General features: G+C 36.3%; 1 protein-coding gene and 1 pseudogene across 1 annotated transcript; both read right to left on the bottom strand.

Moving 5' to 3' along the window:
• Positions 1-484: 484 nt before the first annotated feature.
• Positions 485-1,414, bottom strand: LOC106821849 (olfactory receptor 4A47-like). Its single transcript, XM_070487283.1, has one exon. The coding sequence runs from the start codon at positions 1,412-1,414 to the stop codon at positions 485-487; it is 930 nt and encodes a 309-aa protein (XP_070343384.1).
• A 22,761-nt stretch (positions 1,415-24,175) lies between these two features.
• On the bottom strand, positions 24,176-25,092 carry LOC123277894 (olfactory receptor 4C3-like; annotated as a pseudogene).
• Positions 25,093-26,534: the final 1,442 nt, after the last annotated feature.

Here is a 26,534-nt window from a genome sequence, read left to right as displayed (position 1 = left end):
TTCTTTAAAAAAGTAGAATTATTACACTAAAAATTTTGTATACAATGCAACTGTATTTATTAGAGAAGAAAATCTATACAGCGTAAGATATCTTAATTACTAAAATGAAAAGAATTAACTAAATGAGAAGAACCTAAATAAAAATAATATTCTCAGAAAAAAGTGAAAAACATCAATTAAATAATTGATTAAGATTAGTGTAACTATATAAATTTTTTCTCACTAATTCATTACATATTATTGACTCCTTGCTACATAGTCATTACAGCTTTCTAGGTGAATTGATAAACAAGACTTTATAGACCTTACATGCTAGCAGGGAGAGAAACTGTTATTAATAGCACGATCACAGCATTCATTTTAAAGTTATAATTATCATATGTTATTTGAAAGAAGGAAAGCCAGCATTGGATTTAAGAAGACATAGGCATTCCAAGGAAATGGACTCTAATATCAAATAACTCTCTTGTGGTGGAAGATGCACTTATTTACCACAGGATATGACATTTCTTCTCAAGAGCTTCTTCATAGCATTAGTCATTTCTGAATTTCTCAGAGTGTAGATTAATGAGTTCAGCATGGGGGTTATGACTGTGTAAAACACACTCAGTAATTTGTCAATGGGAAAGGTCTTAGCAGGTCTCATATACATGAAAATACAGGGAACAAAGAAGAAGACAACCACAGTGATGTGGGAACCACAGGTCTGGAGGGCTTTCCACTTCCTTTCCTGACTTAAATTCTTCAAAGAGTGCAAGATGACACCATAAGAGATGAGTAAGAGGAGACATACAATAGTGCAGATCAATCCACCATTGACCGCAACTAAGAATCCAATGACATAGGTGTCAGTACAGATGAGTTTCAATAAGGGGTACGTGTCACAGAAAAAATGATCAATGACATTGGGGCCACAGAATGGGAGCCCATAAATAGTGCTAAGTTGAATTACTGAGTGCAGAAAACCTCCAATCCAGGAGACTACCAGCAGTGCAATGCACGCCCATTGCCTCATGATAACCAAATAATGCAAAGTCTTACAGATGGTCACATAGCGGTCATAGGCCATCGCCAGCAGAAGAAAGACCTCTGATCCACCAAAAAAGTGCTCTGTGAAGAGCTGAGCCATACAAGATTGGAAGGATATGGTATTTTCCCCAAAGAACAAGTTTGAAATCAGTTTGGGGGATATAGATGAGGAATAAATGACATCCATAAATGACAAGCTACCAAGAAAAAAGTACATTGGTGAGCCCAGGCTCTTACTGAAAGTTACAGTCACAACAATGAGCATGTTGCCTATCATGGTCAAAATATAGAAGAGCAAGAACATAAAAAAAAGAACTGTCTGCTCCTTTGGATTCTGCGTGAGACCCAAGAGGACAAAGTAAGTCACATTGTTCCTTGGTTCCATCTATTCCTTATAGGTTTTGACTTCAGATATTAGAAATAGTTTACCTATAGAACAAAAGGGAAAAAAAAAACTTTAAATGTATTGTAAGCTTTATCTTTTTTATTTACTCAATCAAAAAATGAGCACGGAGAATCTATTTGTGTCAAATCTGTCATAAACATTGGGATCACCAAGTTGAATAAGACATGGCTTGCTATTTCAGTGACTTGATACATGATGAGGGGTCAGGCTATTGCAGGCCAATTTCATGTGTCACTATAAATATCTTCATGTGTCACGATAAATGTCTTCATGTGGGCTGAGAGTTCACAGCACAAGATCTAAATCAACATGGAATCTGCAAAGGCTTCCCAGAGGAAGCATTCATTCAGCTGAGTTTTAAAGGGAAAGCAAGAGAAAAGAGGATGGGAAGGGAATTCCATGAGAAGATGCACCATGTATAAAGTCACAAAAGTTTGATCCTTAAGTGAAGAGTCACTTAAGATAATTTACATTTTCAAAGTGAGGAGAACAATTTATGAATGGATCTGTGTATATAACTACCTAATCAATATCTCCAATGGATATCAATTTAGTATTTTATAAATTTGTTTTAATTTTTCACAATAAATCTATTCCTTACCAGATGTTCTTCATCTCATTACGTGGTGCAAAGTATTTTAATGAAACAAAATGTTAACATTGCAAGAACACCTATCTTTGTTATGAGGAACTATATATCAGATGCTATGCTCATGTTTACACTGATCTTTTATTTATACAGAAACATATATACTTACAAATATGTGTACATCTATATGCATACATATATATAAAACACATTTAATGTAACACAATCTTTAGAGTAATTAGTATTATCCTCATTTTATAGTTGAAGAAACAGACTGTTTAGTTGATTTTCTCAGTCATACATTTTTCAGCGACAGAAATGAATTATAAACTTTGACTTCCAGAAGTTTTTCAACATTTCAATTTTTATAAACTAAAATTTATAATAACTTCCAATTTAATAAAGTAATGCACACAATTGAAAAGTCTGGCTTCCAATATTAATTGTGATAGGATTACCTTTTGGAGCCTTCTTCACAATAAGCATGAGGACTTTTCCAAGTAAATCATAGGGACCTGGAAGTGCCTCTTCCATCTGATAGACCACAAAGAACAAAAAGCTTCATTAGTCCTTAAGGATCTATTTAATTTCACTTGACTGTTTCTGTCCATTTTATTCACATAGCATTTTAAATACTTTAGAATACTATTACTTTCACTGTGGATCTACTTAAAAGGAATTCCACAATGCAAATGGAAAAACAAAAATTTTCCACGTTAGGATAATTTATTTAACAGGCAAATAAATCCTATGTAACATAAGAAGTTGGCAATTAGCTATTTCACCAAGGCAATTGTTCTCTGGTAACTAACTTCTTTTCTTGTAACTTCATAAAAGAAAAAATAAAATTCAGATTGTGTTGCCATCTCATTATATTATGTCAGTATGGTGAAACTAATTGTACTGAGATTTTGAGAGGGCATTCTTGAAATAGTTATTGCTCCTCCTGAAAGAGTTATGTCTGTTCTGAAGAGGAGAATATCTTCTTCCTGATAGGGGTAAAGATCAGGGGACATTTTATACCTTCTAACCAGAATATGCTTGAGTTATGCAATTGGAATGTGTCCAAGACCAATTCATACTTCATTATATTCACTGTAATTTTGCAGCAAATTTGAAAAGAATATCTATATGTAAAGATACTGTTAGACAATCACATAATTAGGGTCAGGAAGATGTAACAAAGAGAAAAACATAGCTTCAAAACCATTGCAGAACTTTTGCCAGTAGGGAATAAAGTATCACTCCTGTCATTTTGTTCCAAGGAAAATGAATTTATCACTTATTTCCCCACTTTGTCATAGCAAGATTTTCTTTCTTTTTATCCAATACTCACTTTTTCTACCTGTTAGTGTGGGGTTCTATGATAAAATTTAATCTCCAATTTAATGCAATAACCAAACACTGATCCAAATATTATTTTTTAAAATTTTTATTTATCAGCTTCTTTTTGTCAGGCTGTATGCTATGAGCTAGGGAAAATACTAGCAACTAAAACAGAAGAAAAAGTCAAGAGAAAAGTCCTGTCTTCACTGACCTTATATTCTTTTTTTCTTTTTATTTTTCTTTTATTGCTAACATTGGATTATAACCTTATATAACTTTTGGGTGTACATCATAATGTATTTTGAATTCTGTGTACATTACATCATGTTCACAACCCAAAGACTAATTACAATCCATCACCACACACATGTTCCTAATCACTCCTTTCGACCGCCTCCCTCCCCCCTTCCCCTCTGGTAATGATGAATCCAAACTCTGTTGCTATGTGCCTGTTGGATGTTGTTTTCATCTTCTACTTATCCGTGAGATCATACAGTAATTGACTTTCTCCCTCTCGCTTATTTCACTTAGCATAATACCCTAAAGGTCCATCCACGTTCTCACAAAGGGCCAGATTTCATCATTTCTCATGGTTGAGTAGTATTCCATTATGCATATGCATCACATCTTGCTTATCCAGTCATCACTTGATGGGCCCCTAGGTTGCTTCCCAGTCTTGGCTATTGTAAATAATGCTCTGCTGAGCATCGGGGTGCATGTATCTTTATGCATATGTGTTTTCAAGTTCTTTGAATAAGTACCCAGGAGTGGAATAGCTGGATCACATTGTAGATCCATCATTAATTTTCTGAGGAAACTCCATAACGTTTTCTGTAGTGGCTGCACCAGTTTGCACTCCCACCAGCAGTGTACAAGGGTTCCCTTCTCTCCACATCCTCTCTAATATCTATTCTTGTTTTCTTAATTATAGTCATTCTGATGGGAGTGAGATGATATCTCATTGTAGGCTTGATTTGAATTTCCGTGATAGTTAATCATGTTGAACATATTTCCATGTGCCTGTTGGCCATCCATTTATTTTCTTTGGAGAAATGTCTATTCAGATCTTTTGCCCATTTTTCAATTGGGTTGTTGGTTTATTTGTTGTTGAGATGTATGAGTTCTTCGTATATTTTGGATGTTAACCCCTTATCTGATATATGGTTTGCAACTAAATTCTTCCAATTCTTAGGTTGTCTTTTCATTTCGTTGATGGTTTCATTGGCTGTGCAGATTTTTAGTTTGATGTAGTCCTATTTATTTATTTTTTCTATTGTTTCCCTTGCCCCCTCAGGTATGGTATTTAAAAAGATGCCGCAAAGTCCGATGTGAAAGAGCGTACTGCCTATGTGTCTTCTAGAAGTTTCATGGTTTCGGTCTTACATTCAAGTCTTTAATCCATTTTGAGTTGATTTTTGTGCATGGAGTAAGATAACGGACTACTTTCATTCTTTTGCATGTGGCTGTCCAGTTTTCCCAACACCATTTAGTGAAGAGACTCTGCTTTCTCCATTGTATGCTCTTGGCTCCCTTGTCGAAAATTAGGTGTCAATATATATGTGGGTTTATTTCTGGGCTCTCAATTCTGTTCCTTTGATCTGTGTGTCTGTTTTATGTTTTTGTGCCAGTACCATGCTGATTTGGTTACTATAACTTTGTAGTATACTTTGAAATCAGGGAGTGTGATACCTCCAGCTTTGTTCTTTTTCCTCAGGATCCCTTTTGTTATATGGGGCCTTTTATTGTTCCATATAAACTTAGGGTTTTTTGTTGTATTTCTGTGAAAAATGTTATTGGAACTTTGGTAGGGATTGCATTGAATCTGTAAATTGCTTTAGGAAGTAGGGACATTTTAGCTATGTTAATTCTTCCAATCCAAGACCACAGAATATCTTTCCATTTCTTTGTGTCTTCTCCAATTTCTTTAAACAACGTTCTACAGTTTTTGGTGTACAGATCTTTCACCTCTTTGGTTAAGTTTATTCCCAGGTATTTTATACTTTTTGTTTCAATTGTAAATGGGATTGTATTCTTAATTTCTCTTTCTCCTTCTTTGTTGTTAGTGTATATAAACACAAGGTTTTCACACGTTGATTTTCTATCCTGCAACTTTACCGTATTCATTTATTATTTTAAAAAGTTTTTTAGTGGATTCTGCAGGGTTTTCTATATTTAAAATCATGTCATCAGCAAATAGTGACACTTTCACTTCTTCTTTTCCTATTTGGATCCCTTTTATTTCCTTTTCTTGCCTGATTGCTCTGGCTAGCACTTCCAATACTATGTTAAATAAGAGCAGTGAAAGGGGCATCCTTGTCTGGTTCCCATTCTTAGATGGATAACTTTCAGTTTTTCTCCATTGAGAATGATATTAGCAGTGGATTTGTCATATATGGCCTTTATTATTTTGAGGTTCTTTTCCTTCTAGACCCATTTTATTTAGAGTTTTCATCATAAATGGATGCTGTATCTTGTCAAAAGCTTTGACAAGATGATCATGTGATTTCCATTCTTCATTTTGTTAATGTGGTGTATTATATAGATTGATTTGTGTATGTTGAACCATCACTGCATCCCTGGACTAAATCCCACTTGATCATGTTGTATGATCTTTTTAATGTACTGTCCTATTTGATTTGCTAGTATTTTCTTGAGGATGTTTGCCTTGATATTCATCAGTGATATTGGTCTGTGTTTTCCTTTTTTGTGTGTTGTCCTCATCCGGTTTTGGTATCAGGATAATGTTGGCTTCATAGAATGAGTTAGAAACCTCCTCCCCCCTCTTCAATTTTTTAGAAGAGTTTGAGAAGGATAGTTATTACGTCTTCTTTGAATGTTTGGCAGAATTCACCACGGAAGCCATCTGGTCCTGGACTTTTATTTTTGATGAGGTTTTTGAGTACTGTTTCAATCTCCTAACTAGTGATTGGTCTATTCAAATACTGTACTTCTTCTTGACTCAGATGGAAGATTGTATGATTCCAAGAATTTATCCATTTCTTCTAGATTATCCAATTTGTTGGCATATAGCTTTTCATAGTATTCTCTCATTATCTTTTGTATTTCTGAGGTGTCTGTTGTAATTTCTCCTCTTTCACTTCTCATTTTATTTATTTGAGCCTTGTCTTTTTTTTTTCGTGGTGAGTCTCTCTAAAGGTTTGTCTATTTTATCTATCTTTTCAAAGAACAAAGCTCTCAGCTTCATTGATTTTTTCTATTGTTTTTTAAGTCTCTATTTCATTTATTTCTGCTCAGATTTTTATTATTTCCTTCCTTCTGATGATTGGGCTTTGTTTGTTCTTCTTTTTCCAGATCATTTACCTGCACTTTTAAATTGTTTATTTGAGATTTTTCTTGTTTTTTTTTGAGGTAGGCCTGAATTACTATAAATTTCCCTCTTAGAACAGCTTTTGCTGTATCCCATACATTTTGGCATGTGGTATTTTCATTTTAATTTGTATTCAGGTATTTTTTTGGTTTCTCCTTTGATTTCTTCATTGACCCACTCATGGTTAAGTAGCATTTTTATTTAATCTTCACATATTGTGGCTTTTATGATTTTCTTCCTGTAGTTGACTTCTAGTTTCATACCTTTGTGGTCAGAAAAAGTATTTGGTATTATTTTGGTTTTCTTAAATTTATTGAGACTTGTTTTGTGGCCTAATATGTGATCAATCTTGGAGAATGTTCCATGTGCATTTGAAAAGGATGTGTATTCTTCAGTTTTGGGATGGAATGTTCCATATGTATATGTACTAAGTCTATCTGATCTAATGTCTCATTTAAGACCAATGTTTCCTTATTGATCTTCTGTTTCGATGATCTCTCCATTGGTGTAAGTGGAGTGTTAAAGTCCCCTACTATTATTATGTTACTGTCTATTTCTAATTTTATGTCTGTTAATAATTTCTTTCTATATTTAGGTGCTCCTATGTTGGGTGAATAGATATTTACAAGTGTTATATCCTCTTGTTGGACTTTTCCCTTTATCATTACATAGTACCCTTCTTTATTTCTTGTTAGAGTTTTGTTTAATTTTTTTTTTTTTTTGAGGAAGATTAGCCCTGAGCTAACTAATGCCAATCCTCTTCTTTTTGCTGAGGAAGACTGGACCTGAGCTAACATCCATGCCCATCTTCCTCTACTTTATACATGGGATGCCTACCACAGAATAGCTTTTGCCAAGCTGTGCCATGTCCACACCCAGGATCCAAACTGGTGAACACCAGGCTACAGAGAAGCAGAATGTGTGAACTTAACCACTGCAGCATTGGACTGGCCCCTAGAGTTTTTGTTTTAAAGTCTATTTTGTCTGACATAAGTATTGCTACCACAGCTTTCTTTTCTTTGCCATTTGCGTGGAGTATCTTTTTCCATCCTTTCACTTTCAGTTTGTGATTTTCTTTAGCTCTTAAGTGTGCCTATCATATGCAGTATATATATGGGTCTTGTTCTTTTGACTGGAGCATTTAGTCCACTGACATTTAAAGGAACTATTGATATATTTATTGCCATTTTGTTACTTTTTTCTGGGTGTTTTATTATCTCTTCTCTGTTCCTTTCTTCTTCTCTTGCTCTCTTCCTTTGTGGTTTGATGGCTTTCTTTAGTAATGTGTTTGATTTCTTTCCTCTTACTTATTTGTTTATTTATTATAGGTTTCTGGTTTGTGATTACTGTAAGGTTCATATATAATATTTCTACATATTAGCAATCTGTATTGAATTGATAGTCTCTTTAGTTAGACCTCTTTCTAAAAGCTCTACTCTTTTACTTCCCTCCACCCATATTTTATACTTTTAAATCATTTCCAATCGCTTATTTTGCGTGTGTCTATCCATTACCGTCTTTTCATTGATATAGGTAATTTTAGTATTTTTGTCTTTTAACCTTCATAATATATTCATAGGTGGTTGATCTGCTACCTTTACTGTATTTTTGCCTTTACCAATGGTTTTATTGCCTGTTTGGGTTTTTTTCCCATAATTTTCTTATCCCTATTTGTGGTCTTCTCTTTCCCAATTAAATAAGTCCCTGCAGCATTTCTTGTAGAACTGGTTTCTTGCTGAAAAACTCCTTAATTTTTGTGTGTCTGGAAAAGACTTTATCTCCCCTTCCATTCTGAATGATAAACTTGCTGGATAGAGTATCCATGGTTATAGGTTTTTTTCCTTTCAGCACTTTAAATGTCATACCACTCTCTTCTAGTCTGTAGGGTTTTGCCCGAGAAGTCCACTGATAGCCTAATGGGCTTTACTTTACTTGTCTCTTGTGGTCTTTCTCTTGCAGATTTTGGGACTCTCTCTTTATCTTTAATTTTGGACACTTTAATTATAATGTGTCTTGGTGTGGACCTCTTTGGGTTTATATTTTTGAGCACTCTCTGTACTTCCTGTATTTGGCTGTTGGTTTCTTTCCTTAGGTTAGGAAAGATTTCAGCTATTATTTCTTCAAATAGCCTCTCTCAACCTTTATCTCTCCCGTCTCCTTCTGAGACACCTGTAATGTGAATGTTAGTGTGCTTAATATTGTCCCAGAGTTCCCTACACTGTTGTCATTCTTTTAAATTCTATTTTCATTTATCTGTTCAGCTTGGGTGATTTCTTCTAGTCTTTTGTCCAGCTCACTGATCCATTCTTCTGTTTCATCTACTCTGCTATTGAGTCCCTTTAGTGAATTTTTAATTTCTAGTATTGTATTCTTCAATTCTGATTGGTTCTTTTTTATATTTCCCAATCCTTTCTTGACATTCTCACTGTGTTCATCCAGTCTTCTCCCAATATCAGTGAGCATCCTTATGAGTTTTTGTTTGAATTCTTTGTTATATACATTGTTCATTTCTGTTTTATTTCATTCTTTCTCTGGGGTTTTGTCCTGTTATCTTGCTTGGAATGTATTCCTTTTCCTCCTCATTATGCCTCTTTCTCTGTGCTTATATCTATGTATTAGGTGAGTCAGCTATGTCTTCTGTTCTTGGAGAAATGGCCTATGTAAGAGACACCTTTTGAGGCTCAGCAATGTGCTTCCCTCTCATCACTAGTCCAAATGTTCCAGGAGTGACCCCTGTGTGTGCCACTTGTGTCCTTCTGCTGTGGCAGGGTTGCTCTTACTGCAGTTACCCAGGGAAAATAGGCTTTCCTTCTCTGGGCTGCTGCTTGTAAATCAGGTTTAGGGAACCCCAGCACCATTGGCTACAAGGTCTAATAGCACACTCTTGTTGCAGTTTTCCTTTGAAGTGAGTAGGCACCCAGTGTAGTTGGTTGCTAGGCTCAGGGGCTTAGAGTTGCTGTAGGTTTCAGGCCTGCAAGACAATTGTCAGCTTTCTTAGGATTGCAGCTGAGTGAGGCTGGACCCAGACACAAAGACACCCAATTGTTTCAGGATTTGGAAGGTGGGGCTGATTCCCTTTGTGGCTGTTTGTGAAGCACAGGTCTTCTGCCACTGATAAGCCCCACCCCCACAGGTCCATATGCAGTGTCAACATATTCCAAACCCATGCTCAGTTCCCGACCCCATGGAGCATACCCAGTCACCCCATTGCAGAGGCCTTCACCTCTCCACCACTGCCCACCACAGTTCACCTGGTCTTCACACAGGCCCTGCCCAACAGAGTCAGATATACTTGCCTGCCTGTAGAGGTTCAAGACCCCCAGTCTATGCAAGCTGAAAAGTTGCCTGAGGACTTGCTGTTGTGTTGGGCCATTCCATAGCGGTGGCTGCCTACCCTGGCTTAACTGGATTAAATCTGTGCTCTAGGGGTTGTGACAGACCCCTGGGCTAACAGACCAGGGGAAGAGCTCAAATGGTGTCTGCAGGGTCTGTGTCAGCACACCTGTCCTGGGTCACAACAATGGCTACCATCAATGTCCCAGTCTCCAGAGAGGTATCACCTCCCACCAAGATGCACCTAGAGCCTACCAGATGAGTCTCTTTTCACCAAAGGACTGTGCACATTTCTTTCTGGTGATTTTAGGTTGCTCTCTGAGATGGGTGAATTTGTGCATGTTCCCTTTAAGAGCTGGCTTTATTCCACTTACATCAATAGCTTTTCTGGGGGTATTCCCAGTTGCAGTTAGCAGCCAATAAAGCTAGATACTATGACACTCATCTCCGTTGTGCTTAGCCTGAAGGATATTTATAGCAGTAACTTGCCTCCACTGAGGTCTGCTCTTCTCCAGGGAAGGCTGTTTACCTTAGGGTGGCTCCTTCCCAGCTGGCTGTGAAGCTCCACCACCTGTGAAGGTGGTTTTTTTCTCTCCAGATGGAATTTCTGCCTTTTCTACCTGAGTCAGTACTATCCCTTGTTGTGGGGGTTCTCTTTATTCAGTTTTCAGCTCTTTCTCTGGGGAAATTTTTCCAAGAATAGTTGTAACCTGGTTGTGTTCATGGGAGGGGGTGAATTCAGAGTCTGCCTACACCACCATCTTAGTGAGATCTCTCTGACCTTATATTCTTTTCATAGCCAGGCAATAAAAAAGGGAATAACTTTATAAAGTAATTGTACTCTGTGATCGGTGCTAATGAGACAAAACACCATATACTGTGATATAAAATAAGAGGGACATCATATTGTAGATAAGGTAGTCAGAGATAGTCTTTATAAAAGGTGATATTTTAGCTGAGATCCAAGAGGTGAAAAGTAGCTACCATGGGAAGCACTGTTATATGTGGAAAACCCCAACATTAAAAGAGTGTGTCAAGTTCCAGATACTGAAAGGTCATTGTGCCTGAAGAAAAATGGGAACAGAGAGAACACAACAAATTGAGGTTGAATGTATGGCCAAAAACAAAACTGTGAAGAGCAGTACACATCTACAAAAGGAATTTGGGTTTCATTTAATGTTCCTTTAAAATTAGAGAAATCAAAGTAAAACAGGATTTTTTTTCTCAGTTGAGGAAAGCTTTCATCTAATAGCATTCAAATTAAGGTAGAAGAGTTACTTGACAAGTGTTACCAAATCATAGGCTATACTACACTATCACCAGAAGGTTAAAGACTATTCTATTCAGTCGAGTTTCTATTTCTGCACTAACCACAATTAGTACACAACAGGTACTCAGTAAAACTAAATGAATATGTGAATTAGTCTCTATGGTATCAATAAATTTCTTTGTCTCTGGATTCCTCGTGGACCTTTATTTCTGCCTTTTTTCTTATATGCAAGGTACACAAAGGGACTTTCTTAAGTTTTCTAGGAATAAACAACTATCTAAGAGGTAAGTGAAACCCATTTTATGAGATCCCATCCCCACTTGTAGTGAACATCAGGGGTGTGTGGCTTCCCCAAGATCTCTTAAAAACATCCTGCACATGCTATTAATTTCCAAAGTTGGAATTGACTTTCCCAACATTAAATCCAAGTACCTACATTTCTCTAGACCCCTGCAAATTGGGTGAAGACATGTTTTGGGTTCTGTCAACCAGGAACATTTGTCCAAGTTTTTGAGTGGAAATTAGCTACCTGAGGCTAAGTGGTTCTGAGAATCAGCATGGTTCTAAGGTCAAGAAAATACTGGTACATTTCCAGTTTTGCCTGGGGCAGAGTGATCCTGGCATCAACAGTATCAGCATCGCCTTTAGCATTCCAGTCCTGCCTATGCGTGCTTCTCAAGTTCTTAATTATAGCTCAGCCTAGAATGAGTAACTCCAGCCCTTCCAAACATTTTTAAAGCTACTTAATTCCATCTAATACATATCTTCTACTTAGCATGCCTAGGCATGATTCTGTATTCAGATAAAATCACTAACATATACCAAACAGACCTAAAATTCTCCAATTCAATTTATCACCAAGAATGGAATGTCATCATTCTCTGAGGCATTCTAGTTGACAAGTGTCATTTTTACAAAAGCACTTAATCTTAGGAAAGTTTAGAAGGAATAGTCATTCCTTCAGTAAATATTGATAAAACATTTATTCAGGGCCAAGTTTTCTTCTAGGCTGAACATGTGATATTGAACTAAACATACACTATATATCACTTCTGAACAGATAACTTCCTGTATTTTAAGTGTTTACACATTCTGCTTGTATGCTATGTTGCCCTCATTTTCATAGTAAAATAATGCTATGACCCTTCCCACAGGTGTTTTCATGGAAATCAAACCAACAAATGCATCACTTTCAAGTCTTTGGAGGTATGGGGCCAATATATATCAGAGAATAAGAGAGATTCAGGTATGCTAAGAAGATTGGAGACCATTCCAGCCCCAAGACTCTTTCAAGGCCATTCAATTTTCAGAGTGTTCTTCTCAGCAGGGATAGAGAAATCATGTATACCTCTTTTTAAATCCAAAAAAAAATTAGTTTAACATTCTAGGCCAGGTGAATAGTTTCCTAACAATTTAAAATATTGCAGCAATAAAATGTGTTCATAATAACTAAAAATTTGAGAATTTGGTTGTCTAAAAGTTTATACAAATTATTTTATTTGATCTTAGGAATATCTCCATCATTCCTCACTAACTGAAACCAAAAGATGTCATATTTTGCCAAAATTAACATGACACACGGCAAAGCTATGATTGTCTAACCCAATCACTATGCTCTTACCCGTTATAGTGTAATAAGCCCTATCACCCTTTCCTCAAAAATGTACATAAAATACATGATACATAAAATCTCCTTCACAGGGAAAAACAGAAAAATAATGCTCTCAATGTGAATGATTAGTTAAGACTATAATAGCCATGAGTTTTAGTCCAAATTGTGTACTAAAAATAGACAGTAGAACTTTCCTTTTGGAAGAAGAAAGGGAAAACGAAAGAATCAGACAAGGTGTGCCATATTCAAAAGTACAGAAAGAGAAATTGGATAACAAATACTAAAAAAATTCCTATTTTCCCAGAGTTTTTTATTTTGCCGTTGCACAGGTAGTGAGCTTGTATTATATGAATTATGAAGATTTGAGAGTTTCATGGTCCTCATAGCTTCTGCTGTTAGGAATTCTTCCTAGGTAATACCTTAATAATGTAACTCCATTAACAGACTCAGCTTGTGAATGTAATCTATAGAACTATTGTTCAAATTGGTGCAAAGATTACCTACTTCAGGAACATGAGGGTAATTGTTTAAAAGGCAGTTATGCCTATCATTCAAGAGCACCACTCAATTAGAATCTCTAGACCTTTGTCCTTGGAATCTGCATTTTCACAAGAACCCTAACTGATTCTCATAGTACATTAAAGAATGGCAAACATATGGGTAATGATTAAATCTAACTTGGATATATTTATTATGATAGTTTCTTACCAAGGCCTTTCCTTAGAGTACCTATGTGCTGATATCAAAATACTTTTGAAATAAAGTGCTCTCTTGGTCCTGAATGTTAGAAATTATTATCTTCTTTATTCATAATCTTTGGAAGGATAAAGTCATTTTACATTGTTGTGATTATTTCTCCATTGAAGTCACTTAGAATATCTTCATAGCATTTTTCACCCCTTCATTTCTGAGCAATGGATTAAAGGGCTTGATATAGGAGTGATCATGGTTTAAAACATAGCTGTGGATTCATCAAGAGAAGATGGTCACTGGGCACAGATATACAAATATGCAGGGCACAAAGAATAAAATGACCATGGTGATGTGAGAGGAGAGTTGGAGAGGTCTTTGTGCCTTACCTCCAAGGTATGAGATTTCAAAGTATGTAAGATGGTCACACAGGAGACCAAAAGAAGAGGAAACTTAATAAGAAGGTGAATCCTTTGTTGTCAGCAATAAAGAGACTTAAGGAATGGATATCCATGTAGATGAGTTTTAACAAACAATTTGAGTCACACATGAAGTTATCTATGACATTGGGTCCACAGAAGGACAGCCAGACTGCAAAGATGATATGAATTCTTAAATACAAGTAGCCTTCAGCATAGACCCGTCTCATGAGATAGCCAAACTCATAGTGACTCATGAAGATTACATAGTACAGATGACCATGTAGCAGTCATAAGTCAAACCTCTCAGCAAAAGGATATCAGCAGCACCAAAAGATGCTCAAGTCATCTTACATCATGCACTTCATGAAAGAGATGAGCTTTTTTACAGCAAGAGTGTTAATTGGCATTTTAGGGGCCAGGGAGGTAGAACAGCAGTCATCTACAAGGGATAAGCAACACAAAAGACATTGTAAAGCACTACGGAGGAGCATAAAGAAGACTTGACTAAATGTAAACACGTATCCTCTTACTGATTAGGAATTCTCAAATCTCTAAAAACATAAACTCTTCCTAACTTAATCTTCCTAAATCAAATTGCATTGAAAATAGCTGGACTTTTTTGTGACTAGCCTAGCTTATTTTAAATTTAGTTTGGCAACATCAGCATAGAAGAACAGGCATAATTCTGAAAAGAAGGTAATTAGTGAGTACTAGGTTTTTCAAATATCAAAATGTAGAGAAAAAGGCAATTATATCATGTATGAAATAACGCATGACTGAAGAGATCAATGGAACAGAATGCAGTCCTGAATTGCATGCAGATATATATGGCACTTTAGAAGCAATAAAATTGGGATTTTCACTCAGTGGTGAGAAGATAATTATGCAGCTAAAAAAATTTCACTTAGAAAACAAATAAACTTCATCCTTATTTAACTCCAATCAAAATAAATAGCAATTGGGTCAAAAATTTCATATAAAATATAAAATCACAAAAGTGCAAAAAAATTAAATGCTAAAAAGTATTATTGTTAGAGTGAAGCAGGCAAGTCTTTTAAGGAAGATACAAACAACAGATAAAATATTCATAAGTATGACTAGGTAAATATAAAGAAGTCAACGTGGCCAAAAAAAAATTATCAGGCAATTTATAGATAAGCAAATACAAATATCTTTAAATATGTGAAGAGATGCTTAAATCAGTATTGAAAGAATTTCAATTAAATATGCAAAGCAAAATCAATTTCTTTAATTAATCAGACTGTCACATACCATAAATGTGTACCAGTACTGGTTGTTGAGAATGTGGATAGGCAGATATTTTCCAAGACTGAGGGCAGAAGTGTATTTGGTACATCATTTGACCAAAAATTCTACTTTTAGGAACTAACATTTCTAAGAACACATATTCAAAAACATATGTATTTATTGCAGAAAATAAATAATTTACATGTATAGAAAAAGATCAAAAATAACATGAAGAGTACTGGATACATTAGTTCTACGAAAATTTAAGGGAATGTTACGTATTATGAGAATACTGAGAATCAGTTTACCTATATGTATTGGTAAGAAAAGATCTTCACAATATTGAGTAGCAAAATATAAATGTTTACACAAAGAAGTATACATACACACATATGTAAATATGCTTGCAATTGCAAAGATTAGTACTTGAAGAATCTTAAGAAATAGACTTGTGACTACTTGGGGGAAGAACACTGGGAAACACTAGTGAGGGATGAAAAATAGATTTATTTTACACTCATAATTTCACACGGTTTCTGTTTTTATATCCATCATCGTTTGCACTTTTTCATTTTAAAGAACAGAAGTTTATGTTCTAAATATTCCATATGTAATGTGACTATAATTGAATAAAGAAGATAATATATATATTTATATATATGTATCATTACATATTATAACTAGAAAAAGTAAAAAGAATGAACAAAAAGGACAGAAAACTAAAAAAATAAATCTAAGGTCGCCCCATCCACAAAATTGCTTCCCACTGAGTGGCAATCGCTCAGCCTGTGTGAATGTGCCCCATCCAGCAAGCACAAGAGCTTGGCCAACCTGCCAATGACTGCATCACTAGCTTGTATGAAAGCACCACTCTTGCCTAGCACAGCAGCTTAGCTGGACCCAGATCCACTTGCCAAGTGAAGCATCTGGCATCAACCCACTCACACAGCACATATGCCCTGCCCACATGAGCACAATCTGCTGAGTTCCTGTGTAGCCCACAGGAACAGAGAGCGGCCTGACCAGCACAACTAGTAGTCAAACTCATAAAAACAGAAAGCAAAACAGAAGTTTACAAGGACTGAGGGAGAGGAAAATGAAGAGTAATTGTTTCATGGATATGGAGTTTCAGTTTGAGAAGAAAAAGTTCTGGAGAGAATTGGTGATAATTGCACAACAATGTGAATGTACTTAATGCCACTGAACTGTACATTTAAAATTGCTTAAAATGGTAAATTTTATGTTATGTATGTTTTGCCAAAATAAAACAAATAATACCAAGGAAGAAGGACAGACTGTGAGTGAGGTTGGCAGCAAATAGAGAAGCAAAATTGTTAACTGTTGAGGATAGTACTTAAGGCATGGCTTCCCTCTCAGGTTCTGGACTCCAGAAGTGTGTCAATTTGGTTTAAATACAAAGGTTGATAACAAAGAAAGATGACTCTCTGCAGGATTCCAGCCAGCTGTCCATCACCTCAGAAGCTGAGAAAGAGGCTATTGTAGTGGAGCCTCCTTTCTATAGTGTTTCTATTCTCTACCTCTGGAGGTCTTTATACATGAGTGCTTCACTGAATGTGATTTTTTTCAATGGCTGCTGTGTGAAAGTGTAGTGCTTAACTGTAAATCCTTAGGATTATCTCTCTGTAGGGTAGAGAAAAAAATCTATATTACCCTGAATACATCACAAGAATCTGTCACCTAGGAATTCATCCCAAAGGAAATTGCTATGTCTATGACTTTTAAATTACTCAGTCTTTGGTAGATGAGAATCTTGCCTTCTAAGTCTCCTCAGTCAGGCACTAATAAAAATGTCACAATCTCCCAAGTTAATCTGCCACATAACCTTGGAGACTGGCGTTTCCATTCTCAGGGCAACCATATCGTTTAAAACAGTATGTTTTCAGAGAAAAATTCATTCTCTGAATTCTGGCCTATGCTTAAAACCACCCCATATCTTATGCCAGACTCACAAATGTCAAAATGAGCGACAAAGCCTTATAATGAACCTTTCCAACTCAACCTACCCAAATCTCACCTCAAACTATAGTCAGAGACATATGTTTCACCAAAGCTGAACAGCATTTCTAAAACTGGCCTCCAATGATGTTTCTGGGTGCCAGGTGGGAGTAAATGAAAGACCTTGGCTGATGCTTCAGCAAATACTCCAACAGAGAAAATTGCTAATCCCCTGAGGACTTTTGAGGTCAATACATTACCAAATCCTGCACTTTGTGAAAGTCTATTTAACCATTTCTCTAGAGTCAATGAAGAAAAATCACAAAGAAGGACCTTTAAGTAAATGACAGCAACAGAGCCATGTACTAACAAGATGAAGATTTGTATGGAAGACACCGCTCCCAACCTTGGTGGGTTAGAAGGAGGGCTTAAATCAGGAATAAAAGGAATTCTCTCTACATTGCTCATGGACTTTTTGGGAAATAAATATTTGTCAGAATTGATTTAAGAAAACAATGTCCAATCAAGTGGATTTGATTCACTTATACATTTTATAGTTCCATATACTAGGTTTTTCTGATTTGAAGAATTTATCATCGCTCCCATTGTTTTTAATTTGGATTTGATACAGTTCTAAGAGATCTGGAAAAAATATATATATATAGAAGATGTATTTATAACTTTATAGAAAGCTAAGAAAGTGAGTAGAAATTATATACTAGAGCTACTGAAGTTTCCTAACTAAAACACCTCATTTTTTTAATTGATTACATAATAGTTTACATCAATGTGAGATTTCAGTTGTACGTTATTTCTTGTCTGTCACCACGTAAGTGCTCCACTTCACCCACAGTGCCCCCCTACCTCCTTCCTCTGGTAACCATTGAAGTGTTTTCTTTGTCCCAGTACTCGTTTATATCCTACATATGAGTGGAATCATCTCGTGTTTGTCTTTCTCAGTCTGGCTTATTTCGCTTAGCGTAATTCCATGTTATTGCAAATTGGATGAATTGTTCTGTTTTCTGTAAAACAGTTCATTTTGTTGAGTAAATCCAGACTGATAATGGAAACCAAAATAAAGTAAAATGTTCAAGATTGAGAGAGTTATCTAGAAAGATAAAAATGTCAGTGTCTCCTTGACAACTCTTAGAGTCTATTTGTGGCTGTGGTGCATCTGCCCTGAGGGGAAGAAATCAATGACTAGGCTCAATATGAAAACTGAGGAATCCATAGTCAACTAGAACTAGGTCAGTGATAATTAAATCTTTCTCTTGATTTTAATCAGATTAACTTAATTTAGCCAATTTATTTTCACTGAAATAAGTTTTGTAGTTATATTCTGTGAATTGAAGGTTAATCTTGTCTCTAAAAATGAATTTGGATACAATGACACAAAAATATCAACAGAAAAGATTATCTGTAATATTGCCAGATAAGACACTGTTGAGAACTACTAAAGTCACTTTTACAATATTGTTGTTAACATTTATGTTCCTCTAAGTAGATTGATTCTGTAGATTTCTATTTGCAATGGTTTGTAAATCTCTCCCCTTTTCATGACTTTCATGTTGCCATATTAAAGTTAGAATTTGTGAGTTGAATCTATTAAAAATGATTAACCACATAGTCACCATCTATCAGAGCCATGGAGAGAGAAAACAACTAAGAGACTGAGCTTTCCTGAAAACTAAAAATATCTTTCCTCACCTTTATTGAAGCTGAGAATTCATGATGCTGATTTCTGTGTCCAGAAATTTTTAAAGAAAAATGTGTGCTTATTTTTTTTAGCAGGGATTGGAGAAAAAAGAAAAAATAAGGAGAGAGGAATAAAATATCTTGTGATCTTTTGTGACAACAACATGTACTCTCTCTTGGAAGTCTATGTACGGATCCTTCCAAAAACATAGAAGTATAGTGTTGTATACAATCAATATTTCCACTAGTTGCCAAGGAAAATTTCAAGTTCATCTTAATTGATTAAACTTATGCTGAAAGGGAACACTGTATTGTCTTAGATGACCCTAACATTTCTGTCTTGTCAATAGGAAACCCAGGGAGACTTCATGACTAATTTAATTCCATTTGTAAAATGTGACTAGAATAATATATCTAATCCAGAGCATCATTCTATACGTGATAAAAGACCAACTGCACAGAAAATTTACTTAAGAAACATTCTTTTCAGGGAAATTTACAGCACTTACATGTCCACATTCAAAGATGTGGAAAGAGTGAACACGAAAGTGTCATGTGAAGCCAGACACAACATCCAGGGCTGTTGAATGAATGCTGCTCAATGAACTGTTATAAGGATAGTCCCTTGGTATTTTGAAGGGAAAAAACTCCATCTGTAGTTCTGTGTGTGTGTGTGCATGGACACTCATTTGACAGCATGGAATAACAGTTCATGGAACACCGTTGGTATAAAGATAGTAAGTCTTGGTACTTTCATATCTGATGCACAGTTGACTTTTAAAAGAATATTATGTTCATACACCTGCAAATATTCATGCCAACAGAAAAGTGTAATTTCAGAATAATTGTTATTGATAAAATTTGTCCCAAAGAGTGAAATATAGCCTTCTGTGAGATCATGGGGCCAGAAAGTTTGGAAGTCAACCAATATTCAACATTCATAACACCTTGCCTGTTCTGGTATTTGTAAGGTATTGTCACTATTCAATTAATACGAATAAGGAGAAATTTAACCTGGTTCTCTTCTTCTTTACAACTATCTTCAAAATAGCAGAAGTGAGTGGAAAGTGTAGCTCCATCAATCCCAAATACAAAGACTAAAGAGATGACAGAATATTTCAGTATTGAATTAAAAATATCATCACTTACAAATACAGTGATCTTTCAAGATGGACCATGTGCTCAGAACCCAAGCTGAGTCAATGGAAAAGATGAGCTATGTAACGTAATTCATCTTGCTGCATCTGACCCAGAATCCAGAGCCGCAGAAAGTCTTATTTGCTGTGTTTTTAATCACCTACTTGATCACATTGGCAGGTAACCTGTTCATCTTGGTTACCGTCTTCATCAGCCCAGCCCTGGGTTCTCCAATGTACATTTTTCTGTCCTGTTTGCCCCTTATAGTTTCTACTCATCTTCCATAGCACCCAAAATTATCTTTGACTTGATCTCTGAAAAGAACACCATATTCTTTGGTGGCTGCATGACTCAGCTCTTTGCTGAACATTTCTTTACTGGAAATGAGATCATCTTGCTAATTGCCAGGGCCTGTGACCGCTTTGTAGCTATCTGTAAGCCCTTGCACTGTGTGACCATCATGAGCACACCTGTGTGCTGTTTCCTGGTGAGAATGGGTGGGGTTGTAGGGTTTCTTCAGGGAAGGATCCAGACTTGCTCATGGTCCAGTTACCATTCTGTGGCCCCAATGTCATTGACCATTTTATGTGTGATTTGGTACCTATCTCGGAGCTGGCATGCACCGACACACACTTTGGGGCCTCTGATTGCTGCCAACAGTGCATCCTTCTGTTCACTCATTTTTTTCCACACTGTTTTTTTCCTATGGCATCATACCATGCTCAATGAGGACTCATAGCTCTGAAGGGCATTACCAAGCCATGTCTACTTGTGCCTTTCATGTCACTGTTGTCATCTTATTCTTTGTACCTTGTTCATTCCTGTACCTAAGACCCAGGACTTCCTTCACAAGCAACAAAGCTGTGATGTGCTTTGCACCACAGTAACTCCTATGTTAAACAATTTGATTTACACCTTCAGAAATTCAGAAGTGAAAAATGTCATGAAACTCTGGGGCCACATAATTAAAACTGGAGATAATTAAATATGGTGATTGAAGTATTTAGGCAAAAAAATCTAGTGATCTTTTATAGAGATTTATTCCCCTCCTTAGTTGGTTAAACTTGGGACAGTAAATTATCCTGTCTGGATCCATTTTCTCCAGGGCCCCCCATGCTATGGGCAGGGCTGACATATTCATCAAGCCACAGGGGTCACAGTGCCCAGAGTCCATGATAGTTTTAGGAGATCCTGAAATTTTTTAATTTCTTTTAAAATAAGAAGATAAAATGAATATAACCCAAACTCACCTTGGAGTATAGTCATCTTTATACCCTTACAGTCACAAAATATAATTTTTAATAGTTTTATGGAGGAAAGACCCATGAGGACAAATGTCCCAAAGGCCAACAAAAATCATGATGTTACCATGATTGTAGCTATGAAACAGATCTATAACAATATTCTTGAAAATGCTCTATACACTACAGATAGGAAGAAACTTTACTTTAAACGAGGAAAAATAACTATTTATGATTAAAGTGTAGAACATTAGGGAGAGAGCCTTCAAGAAATACTTTTATCAAAATACACTTTTTTTCAAGCCAGTCCTGATGGTCTAGTAGTTAAAGTTCAGCACACTCTACTTCAGTGTCCCTGGTTTGGTTCCCTGGCATGGAACCACATCACTCGTCTGTCAGTAGCCATGCTGTGGTGGCAGCTTACATAGAAGGACTTACAACTAAGATATACAACTATCTACTGGGGCTTTAGGGAGAAAAAAGAAAGGGAGATTGGCAACAGATGTTATCTCAAAGCAAATCTTTCCCATCAAATAAAAAATACACTGTTTTCCTCTTTCTAAGTTTGAGAGGTTTATAATGTTGTCCCACCACAGCAATAAAAAATTTTACTTATTACAATCTCATGAAGAGAGCATTTGCACTTTGTAAAATTTGCATTTTGTGAAAATTGCCTCTTCACCATTCCCTGTAGTATACAATTGTCTACAAAAAGAATTAGAATCAGAAGCAGCTGAAGTGAAAGAAATATCATTAAGTCTGTAGAGTTAAGGCAGAAAATACCTATAGATTAAAATCTTATTTTAGACGCAAAGGAAAAGAAGACTCTGAACACTGAACAGCTGTTAAAGAAAATTACCAGCAATGTAAGAAGAAGTTTGTGCCATGGAACTGGACAACAGAGTTCACAAATCTGGATTAGAGAAAATAGTCCATATCATGAATGTAACAAAATTCTAAGAGATTTGGAAATAGAAGCTTTGAAGTCAGAAATAAAGAGCTTTGCATCAAATAGGCTTAATTTTTCATCTGGTCTTTAGCATTAATTAGCCTTGTAAATGTAAGCAAGTTGCTTCACCTCTCTGTTTTTTTAATCTGTAAAAGAGAAATAACATTCATACTTCTTTAAATTGTAATAATTAAATGATTTAAATTGAGTAAATGAGTCAGCTGAAAAATAGTGAAAATTGCTCAAACTCTGAACAGCCTTCAGAGATGTCATCAGAGCATAAGATATGCTGGGGAATGCAGTTCCTGACAGAGGAACCCAAGAACACCACTACAGTCAACCACTAACTGTGATCACAGAGGACCAAAAGTCTGCCCCAGCCTCATTTGACTTAAAAAAAATGCCACAAATGTCATTAATTGATAAGTAGGGACAGCATAATGGTGAGTTATTATTTCAGCAAGGAAACTTAATGGGGCCAGCAATCAGGTGTCTGGACACTAAAAGCTAACTCATCACCAACTACCTATTCTGGGATAAAATTGTCATTAAATATCTCTGCAGTTACAAATAGGGGGCCTGGTTGGAGCAACTGTGAGATGCTGAGTGGAACTTATTTCAGAATTTATTTTTCACTAATCATGGATCCTGTCTTGTCCGGTCCTCTGGAAGAAGGAGAAAAAGGGAGAACCCAGTGCTGAGACTAAAAGACCTTCCTCTGTACGGAGTTTGTGATTCCTGGGGAAGAGTTCAGAAACCTGTTTTCAGGAAGAAATTTCTCACCCAGGAATTCGAATATCATGTGATGCTGACATTTCTCATGTTTACAAGACTTTATATCAGGTTAGATCTCACCATTTATAAAGACCTTTAGAAAATAGATGTTTTGCCATAAATTCCTATGTGTGACCATCTTATAAATATATGCAAGCAACAGTATGTTTTAAAAAATCAAAGCTATCTCTTAAAGATCTAGTAGTTCCCATGAAAGACAGAACCAAAGAGGATAATGTTAAAATAAGGATGCTGATGATGAAGAGGAGGTAGAGGATGATAGCTAATATTTATCGAGCACTTTCTGTGAATAAAGTCTTGACCTAAGCACCCACTTTATATGTTTTGGAGGCAGCTAACTTCTGACCCTAATTTCTTTCTGTCCTTAATTTATTTGAAACCCCAAACTATGGAACCTACTTCTGTCTAACACAGTTTGAAATTTGGACATAATGGTGACCCTACCCATAGGATGGTGTGAGCATCAATAAAACAATGGCAGTATAAATAATTATGACAGATTTTTAAATTTGTTTGTTTACTAAGCACAAAGGGATGGATATACTTTCTGTTATTTTATTCTCACTACAGCCCAATAAGTGCAGTAATATTGATATTCTCATTTCATAAATTAGGAAACCAAGGAATGGAGAGACTATCAACATGTGACAAAATGAAAGAAGACAATATTTATTTCGCCTAAGAACTCTGGAAATGTGTAAAATTATTTGCCTTAAGTTACATTTTGCTTGACATTTCTACTGCTCCATTAATTATCACACAGACTCAAATGACATTAACTTAAATGCAATCAATGGATTGCATTTAAAGATCTGGATAATGGATCAAAACTAACTGATTTTGAGTTTCAGTTTAGGTACTTAAAGCTTGATAACCTTGGTAACCACACCAGGAGACAATTTCCTCATTTCTGAAACTGGGATAATAATCATTCATGCCGTATATATTTCATATAGTAGTTTTTTTTATGATCAAATTGTGCAATTTAAATGAAAAGACTAAGTAAATCATAAAAAGTCTATAAGATGAGTGGATAGATATCACTGAATAAGATAATATGTGTTAATAAAAAGCAAGCACTGGTTTGTTCCACTTAGAGAAATGAAGTCATTTTTATTTCCTGCTTTCCACTTATTTACCACCTGCAATTTATAACTGTGTGAAGGGCTTTCTCATGGCATTTTTCTACCTCTTCATTTCTTAGGGTATAAATGAGTGGATTCAAGACAGGTGTCAGAATATCATAAAATACTGCCGTGTTTTTGTCTATAGATGAAGTAGAGATTGCAAGTATATAAGTAAATATGCAGGGCACAAAGAACAGGGTAACAACAGTGAAGTGGACCCCACAGGTGGAGAGGCCTTTGTGTCTCCCTTCTGCACTGTGAAACCTCAAGGAGTGAAGGATGATGATGTAGGAGGCACCCAGCATGAGGAAGTTCAACAGACAGATCACACCACTGTTGGGAACCACCAGCAGACTGATGGCACATATGTTGGTACAGGTGAGTTCTAGCAAATGTTATAAGTCACAGATAAAGTGATTGATCATATTGGGCCCACAAAAAAACAACTGAAGGACCAGGATGAGCTGAATCAATGAATGCAGAAGCTCCCTAGCCAAGGCACACTCACCAGCAGGCCACAGAGATGCCTGGTCAGGATGATAGTATAGTACAGAGATCTCCAGATAGCCATGTGGTGGTCATAAGCCATCACTGTGAGCAGAATGATCTCAATACCTTCAAAAAATGGGCTCCAAAGAGTTGAGCCAGGCAGCCCTCATAAGAGATGGCTCTCCCCTTGTACAAGGAGTCAGCAATGAGTTTAGCGACCATAAAGGGAGATTAACAGGCACCAAAAAAAGACAATTTGGCCAGGAAAAAATACACATACATGGGGAAAGCCACGCAGGAACTGGAGGTGATGATGACCAGAATGAGCATGTTGCTACAAACTGTGATCTCATAGATGATTGAAAAGACCAAAAACTGAACTCCCTGTACCTCTGGGCTCTGTGAAAGTCCCAGAATGAAAAATGTTGTGATGTTGTGAGGTATTTCCATAGATGCCGCTGCATTTTTATTTGAGTTTCATTTTTCTTTTATTTAATTTTAAAAATAGGTTTTAGAAAACTTACATTGAGTGTATCTGAGGATGCCAACAGGTCACCAGGGTTTATTATTTTTGTTTTTTAACATCCTAACATTATGGAATAGTGAACCTGGAAGAGTTCTTAAAGAGTCATCTAGGCCAGCTCCAAGCATAGCAAGCCAAATTTCACTGGAAGGAATTCAAATTGTTTTTTACATTGAGGCAAAGCACAGATTGGGCAATTGCTGTTGAGTACAGAAACTCATCTGAGCTGAAATTTTCTTAGACTAGCACTAGTTGAAAACTCAAAAGGGAGTTGTTCATTTACCAGCAGCTGGGAATTCTTTCCATTATTCATTTCCCTCTTATTTGCTGAAGAACCCTGTGATATTTAAAATCACATTTTCTAATTGTCTTCATTTTAAAGGTGGTAGATTGAAGACTCAGAGAGATTAGATGCAGCTGGTACAAAGTCACATGGGTGATTCATGGCAGAGGTGAGGCTGGAATCCAGGTTGCTTGTCACTCCAGCCTGTGTGCTTTCCAATATAACCTCCACCCTCAAGTATCTACTTTCTCTGTGTTTGACAAGCCAAAACAATTGCTGCTGCTAATATTAGGGAAGCAGTTCTCACAGAAAGAGTAGTTGGCTTGTTATCTCTGTTTCATGCTCAAAGTACTTGTCCACATAGTCTCAGAAAATCTGCATCTTTCCACTGGAATGAGTTATTTATAAGGTGGGAATGATAATGTCGGGATTATCAGTGCTATGCGCTTTCTGCCTCTCTAAGGGAGGCTAATTATCCCCTCACAAGATCACTTGCTGAAGCAGTTTTAGAACTAGGTTTGCCTTGTTCACAGGTTAGAACAATGTTGATGCCATCATTGAATTAGTCCCTTTGAATACACCTTTCGTCTCAGGGAAATGACTCTCTTCTGTTTCTTAGAAGTGCCCAGTGCCCTTCCACTGTCTAGACAGAGTCCACAAATTGTCTGGAGGAAAAGGGAGTTAGGCTATTTCAGGAATTCATATTGGAGGATCAACATCTTTAGGGAAATTACTGACTGAACAACCACAAAAATCAGCAGCATCTATTGAGCATCTTCTGTGTTCTAGGCATGGATCCTAGGCCCTTTCACACATATCCTCTCTTTCATTTCCTCCCATAAAACTAAGAGAAAAGTATCACTGTCCTTTACCCATATTTCTGTGTGGTGTGCAAAAAGATCAAGAAAACTAGAGTTGGAATAACATGAATTGAAATTACACTTCCACCATTTCAATCATTCACTAAGCATTTTTTCAGGGACCACCTAATAAAATATAGCACTTTGATAAATGCAAGGAATATCATAGTGAATAAGACAAACAGGGTCCTTACCAGGAGGAAGCACATATTCTAAAAGGGGCAGT

This window comes from Equus asinus, chromosome 17 (genome assembly GCF_041296235.1).
Source record: "Equus asinus isolate D_3611 breed Donkey chromosome 17, EquAss-T2T_v2, whole genome shotgun sequence".
Taxonomy (NCBI): Eukaryota; Metazoa; Chordata; class Mammalia; order Perissodactyla; family Equidae; genus Equus; species Equus asinus.
The sequence above is the reverse complement of the archived record's forward strand: the minus strand, read 5'-3'. Positions and strand labels throughout refer to the sequence as shown.

Coding starts and splice junctions, on each gene's coding strand:
- LOC106821849 (XM_070487283.1), bottom strand. CDS start 1,414: ATGGAACCAAGGAACAATGTGACTTACTTTGTCCTCTTGGGTCTCACG.